This window comes from Prosopis cineraria, unplaced genomic scaffold (assembly GCF_029017545.1).
Source record: "Prosopis cineraria cultivar Desert tree isolate PC_DT_omini unplaced genomic scaffold, ASM2901754v1 PC8, whole genome shotgun sequence".
In the NCBI taxonomy this organism is placed as follows: domain Eukaryota; kingdom Viridiplantae; phylum Streptophyta; class Magnoliopsida; order Fabales; family Fabaceae; genus Prosopis; species Prosopis cineraria.
The window spans coordinates 15,050,583-15,064,314 of NW_026555339.1; the positions used below are offsets into that span (position 1 = coordinate 15,050,583).

The 13,732-nt window shown below is 32.4% G+C and overlaps 1 protein-coding gene across 1 annotated transcript; it reads right to left on the reverse strand.

The window, feature by feature from the left end:
* Window positions 1-953: 953 nt before the first annotated feature.
* On the reverse strand, window positions 954-3,451 carry LOC129317362 (uncharacterized). The gene is made up of 4 exons (XM_054961698.1): window positions 3,442-3,451; window positions 2,837-3,036; window positions 1,251-1,391; window positions 954-1,164 (listed from the first exon to the last, which is right to left on the reverse strand). Exons 1-4 carry the CDS (start codon window positions 3,449-3,451, stop codon window positions 1,000-1,002), a joined length of 516 nt encoding a protein of 171 aa, XP_054817673.1. The 3' UTR covers window positions 954-999.
* Window positions 3,452-13,732: the final 10,281 nt, after the last annotated feature.

A 13,732-nucleotide genomic window follows, 5' to 3' on the forward strand; every position in this document is an offset into this window, starting at 1 on the left:
TATATTTTTTTTTCATGTATACCCTTGTTATTTTTAATTCATTGTCTTGAAATGTTCCATATTTAAAGATTATGCACGTATTACTAGAAAACTTAAAAGAGCATAAATAACAAGATGTGAATATTTCTAGTAAAATAAGATTTCAACTAACATTTTTTGTAAACCACAAATTAGTTAATAATGACAAATAGTGGTTCGAGAGAGAGCAACGATAATCATAATATATAAAAAACATATAAAATCACTTCCACCTCTATCTTTTCCAATCATCCCAATCAGGAGTGTTTTACTTTTGTTTGGTCGAAATGCAAGTTATAATTATCGTATCATTTAAAAATTAAAAGAAAATATTACACCTCACCGAGTTTTAGGGCAAGCTCTGTGCCTATTTATGTGTCCACTGTCTGAGATCCGAGGAACTACAACAGGTCCTCCACGGACCTTCTCAAGAGCAAAAATTTATTCTCAAGGGTCTTCCCAACAGTTGCCTGCATACAAAATGTCACCATGGTTTAGAAAGACAACTTTTTCCTTTTTCTTCCTTATTTTTGGACACTTACTAGACCGGTTGTAAGCAACTGGCCTATGAAGTTATTTTCTAAACTAGTTGTAACTAAACCAGCCTTACTTAAACTGATTCTAGAACCAATTTAGAAAGCCTTTTTACCAGCTTTAGCAAACATTTTTTTATACTAGTGCTAACAGACGGAACTTCAATAAGCAATAATAATTAAGATACCATGCAAGATATAAGCAAAGTTCCCTAGCTGTTGTTCTTAACTTCTTTAAAACAGTTCTTGGGGGAAAATATAACTTTTTTTGAGTGAAAGGAAATAATATTAATGCGGAAAAAAAATTACAAAAAAGGCCATAAATCAGTGCTGTACAAATCAATCAGGAAAATCCTAAAAATCCAACTTGATAAATAACAGCAGTTGATTCTCAATCTAAAGCCATTACATGAAAAAACTTGCCATAGTAGAAACTGGAGCACTGAGACTACATAACTAAACCAGTCCGCCCATCATCCAATATGTAGACCCATAACAGAAAATGGAAACTACAAAGGCCCAGAAAAAGACATACACATATTACATTCAGTGACTTCACCAAATGAACGAAAAGCGTCTTTGAGGGACTTCTCATCCACAGACCATGACAAACCTGAACACCACGAGTCATAGCCAATTGAATAAAGCTCATCATATTCATAACATGACAAGATACAGAGAATGAATGATGAGAGAGACCTCCAACGAAGAGTTTATTGCTGGCAGGAGGAGAAGACTCTGAGGAGATGAGCAATAGATTCGCAATGAAGATGGGCTGTGAAATTTTTTTGCAACAGTTCTCACAAGAAATGCCAGATTGTTGTTCATAGCAGAGATCAGCTGTCAAAATAATTCAAAAACTGAGCAGGCTACTGTATTCCTTTACTTCTTATTTCTGAATTGAAAATGTCAACTTCTATCTGATGTCAGTCACTGCTGTAAGCCAAACGTACAAGAGATATGGAGCTCAGCAGCAAGTACAAGTTAGAATAACAAGCCATATGGCAGTTGGCAGTGATGATTGCATCCTCTTATTTATTATCATTTTCTTTGTTTTTTTTTGTCTCATATCATTAACTGCATCTTCTTAGAAACTTCAAACTAAGTAACTACATCTTTTACATCTATAGAAAATGCTGAAAAAAAACTAATACAATTAACTCAAGAAGAGATAAAAGGCCTACACACGGCATTTAGTGTTAAAAAGAAGTGTTCAAACTCAAATTAGTTTCATAGGTCCACCAAAAAACCAGCAAATTAGTTGCATGATGTGAAATACAAAATCAAATCTAAAAGCCCAATGCACTCAAAATTCCAAAGGCCGAAACTAGCTGCATGTTGCTCTGTAAAATAAGATAAAATCGCCATCTCTTTGCATTCAATATTTGTAGTACAATTTTACTATCACACAAAATTACTAGTAAAACTTCCCATTATTGTCAAGACTCAAATAACATGAAGAACAGAAATCTTTCCAACATCAGTAATTTAAATCAAATGAAATAAGCAAAAGAGATGGTTCATATAGACCCTGGAGTTTTCAGTGATTACAGGAATGTCAAAATTGGAAGAAGCAAATTAAGTGTACATATACGATAAAATTAAGAAAATGGTTCTTCCAAAAAACATGAAATTAAGAAAATGACATAAAGCGATTTTTTTTTTTTTTTTTTTTTTTGCCTTTTGAGGAGTGACAGGAAGACTAGAGGAGTAGACTATGCCCGACAGTTTAATGAATGTTGGTCATACGTAATCCCAAAGGCTCCGATTGGTACGAAGTATTGAGTTTTATGGGATTGGTAATGGCAATAAACTTTAAAATTATGCTTGGTATAACATGGGGTTAAACAGACCAAAAAAAAAAAAAAGACTCAGATCAAACAAAAATTGATGAAAAGACCCCCGATGCCCTCATCTTCTTCCATCCCCCTTGCGCTGCTTCTTCAAGGCATCCCCAGACCCAGCAAATCTTCAAGGCATCCCCAAACAAAATGTATGGAAGCAAAATGCACCATGAATAAAAACAGCATTTAAAGATTTGGATAAACTGCATGCCCAAACACAATGTTACGGGTAAATAAATTTCCAAGAAGAAGAAAAAATGCACGGTGAAGATTTTGGATGAAAATTACATTTCACTGGGCCAATATTCAGGAAAACGATATTATCCACCCAATAAAAGCTTAGAAACTATACTGGTTCGCAAACTGAAGTGTCTCAAATCACGATCGAAACTGAAAGTCAAAACTGGAGAAAATAATTAAATCATGCACTTGAACCCAGACCTGGCGAACTCGATACCAGTGGGAGAAAGATGGAGGGAGAAGAACTCGAACTCGCACTGTCAATGGTGGAGAACGGCGCCAGCGCAAGAGCGGTGGCAAATGAAAGGGACGGGCATTGTAGCTGGACCGAGTGAGAGAATAGTGAAGATTGGGTATAGTGAGAACAGGCCCGGCTCCAATCACGCTGGCTATGGCCCGGCCTAGGTGTGTTTGGTCGGGAAGTATATTTAGCAAAATAGATCAGCTTTCAAGGTCTGTTTTGATTAAATGGGTTATATGGGGATTTAAGGTTTTTTATTAATATATGCATATATATATATATATATATATATTATTTTATTTATATATTAAATAAAATACAATAATATATTATATTTTAATTTATATTTTCTTGAATAATTGAGTCGTATTGATAATTTTGTGGCATATTATATTGGATTAGAAATTTTTCATTGAATCAATGTTTTAAAATCCAAACTGACTCGGACGATCGGACCGTCACCCGTTAAAGAAAGCAAGCTAGGTCAACTAATTAACCCGTATTAGCTATTGACCCAGGTTGGATTGTCTAAAACTAAACAGTTTTTATAAACCCAAAAAAGAACCGAAACTCATAACGAGTTTGTATAGGTCAATAGGGGTCAAAAGAAAGGATAAGGTTGGTATTTTAAAAATTAAAAAAACCCTTATCGGGTTCTCACATGAACCACCAGGCACCAGCAACCCAACCCATCCAGTCATTAACACTCGCAGCCTTGCAACTTAGACTCAGAAATCAGCATCTCAATCAGTCAATCTCAGTATCTCACTTCTCTTCTCTGTCTCGCATAGTGGGTTCTGGTCAGTCATCGCCTCCTCAAATCTCAGCTGTCTGGGTTTCTGTGGGTCTTCGTCGTTCAACTAGTCAGCTATCTGGGTTCTTTCTTCATCTTCTTCACTGTTCAGCCATCTTGAAGTCTCGCGTCTCGCCTTCCCAGCCATTTAGGTTTTGCTTTTGACTTCTTGGTTAACTCTTGCCCATGCATGCAGTTGTCGGAGACACCAAGATAGTCAGATGGCGTCGAGCTCAGCATCCTTCATTCTTCATCTTCTTTATTGATCGCTCTCTCTCTCTCTCTCAATCTTGGTGAGATTTTCTGTCTCCCTTATCTATCTCTCTGCCCAATCTAATCTAATACCCATGGTTTTGAATAGCAAATTAGCAATGAATGAATGTTGATGGATGAACTTTTTTGTATTGTCTGAGCTAATTATGCCTGAATTTTGATCCACTCAAGAGTCTTTATTGTGTTATCTGCTTTGTAATTTATTCATGGACATCGTTATAATTTTATTCATATTGTCTTGATCCATTTGAGACTCGAGAGTTGTTTATTGACAAAATAGGAAGGCTATATTCATATTGTTTGTCTACTTTTAATTTGTTAATTTACTTGTTTAGGTGTAGAAGATGTCATCATTTGAACATGCATCTATTGCTGTATCTACTCAATCTATTAGAGCTAAATCAGATCCTACATGGGAGCATTATACTCAAATACCAAACAAAAAGGAAGGTGGCAAACCTTGCTTAAAATGCTTGTATTGTGTAAAGGAATTGGTAGTAGGGGAATTAATAGAATGAAATAGCACCTTGCTGGGAAAAGAGGAGATGCCATTAGTTGTAAAAATGTGCCTCATGATGTTCACTTTTGATTGAAGGAAAATTTGAAATACATTGAGGGAAAGAGAACCAAAAAAACAAGATAAGCCAACAAAAACAGAGGATAGTCTATTTAGGGAGAATGATTCAAATATGGAAGAAATGGCTCTTTTACAGTCTCCAGAAAAGGTGATTGAAGCAAATATTCCAAATTCTTCTCAATCAAGAAAAAGAAAGGCATTTGAATCTGTAAAGAAGTTTTTTGCCCCAAGGACAACCCCGGGTGCACAACCAGGAATATGAAGTACATTTACAGGTAAAGAAGCTTTGCATAAAGCTGATTTAGCTATTGGTAGGTGGTTATATAATTATTATATTCCAATAAATGCTGTAAATTTCATTTACTACTAACTTATGGTAGTTGCTATTGCTGCTATTGGTCCTGGTTATAAAGGCCCAAATTACCATACTGTGAGAAGTAAAATATTGAAAGACATGAAGAAGGAGGTTCAGTTACTAGTTGATGAATGCAGAAGTTTTTGGGCTGAAACTAGTTGTACTATAATGACAGATGGTTAGCAAGATCAAAGAAATAGGCAGTTGATTAATTTTCTTATTTATTGTCCTAGAGGAATTGTTTTTATTAAATCTGTTGATGCCTCAGATATAGTTAAGGATGCTCAAAATCTTTACAATTTATTCATGGGCATGATTGCATTTACTGGTGCAAATAATGTTGTTCATCTAGTAATTGATAATGTAGCTAATTATAAAGCTGTTGGGAGATTATTAAATGATAAGTACCCTTCTATTTTTTGGTCTCCTTGTGCCGCCCATTGCTTAAATTTGATTTTGGCAAACATAGGTAAAATGAAGATTGTTACTAATTTAGTAGCACGTGCATCTATAGTTTCAAAATTCATATATAACCATGCATTTTTGCTAGCTTGATTGAGAAAAAAAAGAGAGGATTGGGTAGAAATCATTTGCCCAAGGGCTATACAATTTGCTACTACTTTCATTGCTTTAAAGAGTATTTATAAGCATAAGCATGATATATAAGCCTTGATAACTAGTAAGGCATTTATAGACTCTAGATACTCTAAGGATTCAAAGGCTAAGGATATGACAATGATTGTGTTGGACAAAAAATTTTAGAATGACTATAAAATTGTTGTTGAAATTGTAAAACCACTCATCCGATTGTCGAGAATTATTGATTTTGATGATAAGCCATCACTTGGGTATATTTATGATGGTATGTATAGGGCAAGGAAAGCTATATAGAATACTTTTTGAAGAAAAAATATTTGTACAAACCCTATACAAGGATTATTAAAAGAAGGTGGGATTTTCAGCTTCGACAAAATCTTCATGTAGATGCTTATGTCTTTAATCCTGCTTTTCTTTATGATAAAGAAAACTTTTCTCAAAAGTTAGAGGTTATGCAAGGATATTTTATTGTTATAGATAAGGAAGTCTCTTCTAATAAGACTAAGTTCTTGCAAGAAGGCATACAATATTAGGAAAAGAGTGGTAGCTTCAGTCATCCATTGGCTATTGAATTTGCAAAATCAATACGACTTAGTAAAGTAAAGATTTATATATTTATCTTTCATATTTATTATTTGAAACTTTATCTGTAAAATCTCTTTTAATAACTTTATCTTTAATATGACAGATGAATGGTGGCAATATTTTGGGAGTAGTTGTTCGAATGTTAAAAACTTAGCTATTGTTAAGTCAAACTGCATTTTTATCAGGTTTTGAAAGGAATTGGAGTGTCTTTGAAAGAATACACTCCAAGAAAAGGAATAGATTGGAGCATCAAAGGTTGAATGATCTTGTATATATTTATTACAATTTTTGCTTAAAGAATAGATATATTATTTAAAGCTTTATGTTAATTTGCATTCATAAAGATTGGATAAATGAGTTCTTATAGTTTGCTATTGTCATGTGTATTTTAGAGTTGTTAATAAGAGAAAAGCAATTGATCTTGTTAATTTTGAAAGTATTAATAAAATTGAGTATTGGGTAATGAAAGAAGATGATCCTTCTTTACTTCATGCTGATGAGATAGAAGGAGATCTCTTTTATGATGAGCAAACACTACCAAAAGCTATTATTTCGCAACAGGAAGAGGAAGGTTTGAATTTTTGAATCTTTTGAGCTTTATTACATGTTGTTACTTTTATTATATTGCTCTCAATAATGCTTTAATTTAGTTTGATCACTTTGATGCATTTGTTTATAAAGATGGTCAACAAAGAGTAAATGTGGTAGAGGGTGAAGGGATTAATTTAGGATCATTTGGTCAGGAAGATGATGATAGTTACAATGCAAATGCTAATGCTTTCGAGCCTAACCATGGTTGGATCAATCAAATGGATTAACAAATATCTGCCAGTATCTTTGACAAGTGATGAAATTATTAGTTATCTTATAATGTTAGGCTTATGGATTGTAAATTGTTGTACTTGTGAACTTGTTGCATTATGTTAATAACTTGACCAGAACATATTATGGTGTTTTTGTTGTATTAATGACTTGGGTGTTTTAAAAGACTTAGGCGGTGGTGTATTTTTGCTAGCTTGTTGCATTAAAGACTTGGGTGGTATTATATATATATATATATATATATATGTATGTATGTATATGTTATTTTTTATTTAATTATTAGGTTGTCGGTCTAACCGGTTGAACCATGAGACCATGACCTGCTAACATTTCTAATTTACTGTCCAATTTGGGTTTTAAAACATTTCATCAAACCATCAATTTCAAAAATGTGGTCCACATTGTTCATCTTATCCTGTTCATTTTTATTCTTTTAATGCTTCTGTCTTACCTCTCTTCTATTTGACTTTGTAAATTTTCTTTTATCATTAATATATATTTTCACAAAAAAAAAAGATAATTTAAGTAGGCTTAAAATTTAGTAAAGGCTCTTTAAAGCCTATTTCTTGAGCCTTTTTAAAGGCCTACTACTTATTAAGTATGCTTTTAAAAAAGTTTTAAAGTCGGTTAGGCTTATGATAGGCTCAAGTCTATTTCAACAAAGCTTGGTCTATTTCCATCTCTATGATTAGGATACATGGATTTGGATTCAATGAGTGTTTTAAATAATGAATGTCTCATTTATAATCGTTTGATTTTATCAATACTTGAAAAATTATTAATATATATTTCTCTCTAAAAATTCAAGAATGCTCCTTATTTATGGTATCTCCTCTAAAAATTTAAAATTTGATACCTTTTTAATATTATATGATGAAATCATTAATAACTTTTTGATTAAATCAAATCATTATTATCCTAAGATAGCCATGGTAAAAGAAGCTTGAGTGAGGGAAGACCATGGCATAGGGCAAAGGGGAGAGAGAGAGGATGTGGGTAATTTGGTACGAAAAAAAATCAATCCCGTATAGATGAGATTGAAATTAAATTATCCATTACTTCATACCAATTATACAAAACTAATACTAGTCAATCAAAGTTTCAATCCCACTTCTCTAGTTCTTTATACCAAATAAAGCCATGTTGTTTGTATTAAGAATAATTCTGGATGATAGAGACTAGGGAAGGATAGGGAATTAAGAGAAGAATAAACAAGTAGGAGAGACACAGAGCAATTAAGAGGGTTTAGAGAGACAAAGGGATTCATTGAATAACCAATTGTATTGATGACTTAACATAGGATTTACAATGAGATCACAAGTATTTATAAGCTCTTTAATAAGATCCTAACGGCTATCTGCCTATAACTAACTCTAATGATTAGTTTTAATATAACCAATAACTAATTAAGTTACCATTACGATTATATAATAATACCCCCTTTCCAAGAGACCCTTGCCCTCAAGGATTTTTTTATGAAATATTGAAAAGAAAGCATTAAACTCTTAGAAGCTACTAGTCATTATTCTCTATCACTGTTTACTATCACTGTGTATTGTCATTGGTCACTAGTATTGCTGAATAAATGGAAATAATGAGCACCTTAAGCCCACAGGTATTTTTATTAATCCTCCTCTATACCATGAAGAACAAACAAGTGGGTAGGGAGGAGTTAAAGACAAAGAAAAGCCTAATAAGACATTTTTCAATGGCCTAATTGTAATATCTTTGAGTGACATTAGGTCCACGCAATTACCCCAATTCAAAAGCTGGTTCAGATTTAGTAAAGATAAAAGGTATAGCTTTTGCGTCTAAAATTTTCACCTACATGATGGGTAAGGTTTTGACTTTTCAACCTCTATAGGACCTAGCCATATGACCTTTTGAACAAAAAAAATTAAGGAGCTCCTTTTTCTTTCTTTTTTCTTACTTTTAATAGTTGGTTCCACTTCTACGAGTGTCACTAAAAGCAAGAGATGGGTGCCTTTGACTTTTCAATACTTAAGGCATGTCCCCATGTGATCTTTAAGGCATTAAAATTAGAAAAATCAACAAGAAAAATAGTGACACATAGTATTTCAAAAAAAAAGTAGACAGTAAAGATGGCTTTAAAGATACAAAAACAGACTGTAATGGAGAGACCAAAGAAGACAGCAGTGAAGACGATAACCTTCCTAACCTTTTTTGGCTTCGCTCAAGCACCCCACCCCTCCATCTAAACTAAGTCTTCAAATGCAAGCCATAGCAAACATGTTTGCAAACTCTAACTGCAAAAGACTCTAAACAACCCCATTTGCAAAACCTCAAACCTACTTCTGTAGAATCGAACTCAACCAATGCTCCTTCTTGATGTCACCATCTTGCACCAAGGGTTGTTACACTCTATCACACACTTCTTAGAAGGAGACTAAACAAGACCCACTATTATTTTTAGTGGTAGAGGGTTCTTGCTCATCATTGAACTCAAATGGGCTTGTTGGGGAAGTGACAAAACCAAATCTATCTTCTTCTTTAACATTCTTGTAATCTTCTTATGATTCTTGCCTATTGATGCATTTATGGTTTAATGAAAGGGAAGAGAAACCTTCTTCTTAAGCCAATGGACCTATATCAAATTTAAGGTGTAAAGGTTAGTACTAGCTCCAGCACCCACATTCATATTATCCTTGATAAGTACCCTCTTTTATCTTGCCTTTACAATAAAATCTCTTGCATTCATGCCAAATTCCTCACTTCTTTCATCGTTCTTGGTTTAAAGAGATGTACTGGACCAACAAGTCTCCTTGTAAGCCTCTAATATATGTGTCCACCAAATATTCTTGTGTAAGTTGTAGCTTGCAAGAAATGGAATGAAAGGTGTTGTTGCAATATGCTAAAGTCCCTTCTTGTCATAACCTCATTAAGTTACCCATTGGTGCTACATATGAAAACCCAAAGCATTCTTTAATGGTCCATTATAAGTCATCGCCTTCTTCTTGCTCCCTCATTAGTATTTTTGAATCAAATTAGGCAACCCAATAACCCGATCGATGAGATTATTGATTGTTGTGATCTATTATTCAATTCAATCCAGCCTTGCTTCCATTGCTTTTTGAGATTTTTCTAGCTTCGAATCTTCAGTGTAAACCTTTAAAATGAAGGAAAGAAAAGAAAATAGAAGAGAAGAAAAGAAAAGAAGGCCAAGGAATGCCTGCTCTTATACCATTGTTGTATAAGAATAATTTTGGATGATAGAATTAGGGAAAAATAAAGGGAATTAAGAGAAGAACAAAGAAGGTAGGAGATACACAGATAAATTAACAAGGTTTAGAGAGAAAGAGAAATAGAAAGACAAGAAGATTCATTAAATAACCGACTTAGCATAGGATTTACAATGAGATCACAAGTATTTATAAGCTCCTTAATGAGATCCCTACGGCTATTTGCCTATAACTAACTCTAATGGCTAGTTCTAATGCAACAAATAACTAACTAACTCACTATTGCAATTATATAACACATGTTCATGAAGCACATGTGAACTCAAAACCTTAAATACTCATGTCTTGTGAATTCCAAAATATTTCTCATATTGTGATTCAAAACTAAAATTCAAAAAAGAATATCTAGTACTTTTTTAATGAATTGAAAAATAACTTCTCAAGTCAATAAAATGCATACATCCCTCTAAAGTCAAAGTGGCATTAGAATTCCTGTGTCAAGAGCTCTTGAAAATCAAGCCTATTCCTTAAAACTACCGACAGTAAGGATCACAAAATTAGATGAATCTATTAACTAGAAAATAAAAGGCAAAAAATTTGAGGCCTATTAGGCACATGTCGTAGAACAAGACTAAATGATACAACTCTAACTAATAGAGTCAAAGTTACCCACCCTACTTGCAAAAAAAAATGACATGCACCCATGTAAGGTTGCATAAAACTATGATAATCCTATTTCAATACATGTTATTATAAGATTACATGATAAAGATGTGATAGTTTAGTTTTAAAGAAATGCCCTTGTATGAGGGAAAACACAGAACCACATTCACTAAAATGAACTTATTCACATAAATTCCTCTATACTACTACATAAACATAAAAATCATTATTTCATGCTAGTGAATAAAAGAACATTCCTAGAGTGGAACAATATGATAGGAAGCAAAGAAGCTAATTTGAAATGTATCACAATGGTATAGCAATCAGCAAAAACTTTTAACAAGAAGCTAAAATCAATTAGGGAATTGCCCTTAGAAGATTCAAGAAAGGGGAAAAGACTATGAAGAAATTGAAGAAGAAAGTACAGTAAAGACTCTAAAACCTCATTCATCTCTCTCTTTGTTTTTTTTAAACTATAAAGCACTAATTTCATTGCTGCTCGTTGATAAGTGCCTCTTGTACAAATTGATGAACATAAATGATAAGAAAAGGACAAATGTGCATGTTGTAAGAAGTTGAGGGATCTATCGAAAATTCTCAAGAACCAAGACCAATAAGTTGAGACATCTAACAAAAATATTGATAAGAGCTAATCTTGAAACAGAGAAAAGAACAAGTAGAGTAGAAGAGAGAAGGGGATGAAGAAGACATAAAAGATAGGATTTGCTCTTATCAATGGTATCAGAGCAGCGGATTCGATAGTTGACGGTTTAATCTGGAGATGGAGTTACACAATTTGGTACCTCGAACCTCTAGTTAGATGATCACCTATGTCAATCACCACTCTAATCAATATGCAAAGCTGTTGAAGGAGATTTCAAATATTGACAAAAGAATTTCAAATGTTAACATTTGAAGTGTAATTTTTTTAAATAACAGTAATCTACACACAAAAATGGGGTTAAAGATCATTTTTTCCTTTAACATTTTTTTAAGGAGTGCTAGGTACCTATAATAAAAGGTGAGGAATGTCCCCCTTAAACAACTATTTTCAAGAGCAAAATCACCCTACCACTAGAGACTTGGCATCTTTTTCATTATCTATTAATGTGGAATAGTTGCATGGCTTACGAAGAGTAACAATAAGGCATTTGGACCCATTTTGATCATTTGACGTAAGCAAAAGGGACTAGAAATGCCATTGACAATGGCAGGAATTGGGTCTAATTTTAGTGGCTAAACGTGACAAAATGGGTCAAAATGCTTGTTGTCATTGTACGTGGGCTCCAACTATTTCATGTAAATAGATAACAAAGAAGATGATGAGTCTTTGATTAAAGGGTGATTTTGCTCTTGAAAAAATTATTTAGGGGAGATATTGCCCTACATTTTAATAGAAAATACCTAGTATTTCTCAAAAAAAGTTTAGGAAGAAAAATAATCTTCAAACCAAAATACTAATTTGAAACAGTAAAATGCATATGTATGCCTATTGGATTTTGATAGAGCATAATTTGCCTTTCATTAATTCTTTTCTTTTTTTCTTTCCTTGGTTATGTTATTTAAGTTTTTGAGTTAGACTAATCTAATCAATAACTTGTGAGAGTCTCTTTTGAAATATACTTCCTACCAATTGTTACTACATATCTAAGCTCAAAACTTGTGACTTTTACTCTTTTAGTAAGCTGGATTAATGCCCTACTTAGTTGATTCAAGCATCCAGTAATATAATTCTTTTCTTTTCTTCCTAACACTTTCTATTTTGATATAAAAAAGAATACAAAAATTTAAAAATAACAACAAAAAGTACAAAACATTGATGATTATGGCTAATGAAATAATTGTTCATCATCAATGTTTATCGATCAATATTAATAATTAATATGAGTATCAATATTAGAAGGATCTTGATTCTCTATTACTACTTTCCATACTTTCTTTCTACATCTTTTCACCAACAATACTTAAAAAATTATTAAAAAAAAACTCCTTGATTTTGATTATGCTCATGAGGAGACGTAGAGTCATAGAGAGATAGAAGAAAAACATGTTAGATGTGCTATCAAGTCCCATATAATAACATATTCACACCTAGATTGCATTTCAAACAAACATGAATGCATTTATAGAGAATAAAATAATTTTCATCTTGAACGGTATTTAGTGTGTTTATATACAGGTAAAAGAATAAATTAGTTCCTAAATTATAAAGTTAAGAACATTTATGATCCTAAACTCATCTTTTATATAATATTTTTCTTTAACTTTTGAAAATGATACAATTTGACAATTGCCATTAACCAAAGTTAACTTTGATAATTAGTTGACAAAAAACTAACAGAAAATGATATAAAAAATTACAGAAAAAGACCAATGAATTTTGTGTGTGTCATTGTCTATATGTTTTAGTCTTTTATTATAATTTTCACGTCATTTTTTGCAATTTTAAAGTCAATAAATAATCAATGTTAACTTTTATTAACAGCAAAAGATAAGTTACACTATTTTTAAAAGTTAAAAAGGAGCATTGTGCAAAAAAAATAAGTTGAGGATTTTAAACATTCCTAAATTTATAATTTAAAAATAGTTTACTCTTTTATTTCAGCAATTCCTCACAAGCACACAAATTTTTAGGTTTTGATAGGTTATCTATTTGTTGTGTAAAGGCTTGAACGCGTAACAACTCTTGAATTAAAATAGATTCTATGAATTTTATATAAAAAAAAAACAGTGTTGGATATTTCTTTCAACTCCATGGTCTTTAATACTATTCAATTTATTATTTTCTATTTAAAAAAATCCAATGTCCAAGGCTGGATGGTTTTTTTTCCTCATAAAAAATGAGTTGGATCAATATTTCAGTGTTAGATAATGCTCTGTCAATATCGGATAATGCCTTGTCAGCATTTTTTATTTGCATAACAGTGAAGGTTAGCAATGAGGAAATTTTTTTACTGTATTTTGAAAGTTAAAGAATTAAGAAAAATTAAA

Coding starts and splice junctions, on each gene's coding strand:
- LOC129317362 (XM_054961698.1), bottom strand. Junction 1,392..2,836: donor ACTGGTATCGAGTTCGCCAG/GTCTGGGTTCAA, acceptor TTATTTTGACAG/CTGATCTCTGCTATGAACAA. Junction 1,165..1,250: donor CAATAAACTCTTCGTTGGAG/GTCTCTCTCATC, acceptor CGTGGTGTTCAG/GTTTGTCATGGTCTGTGGAT.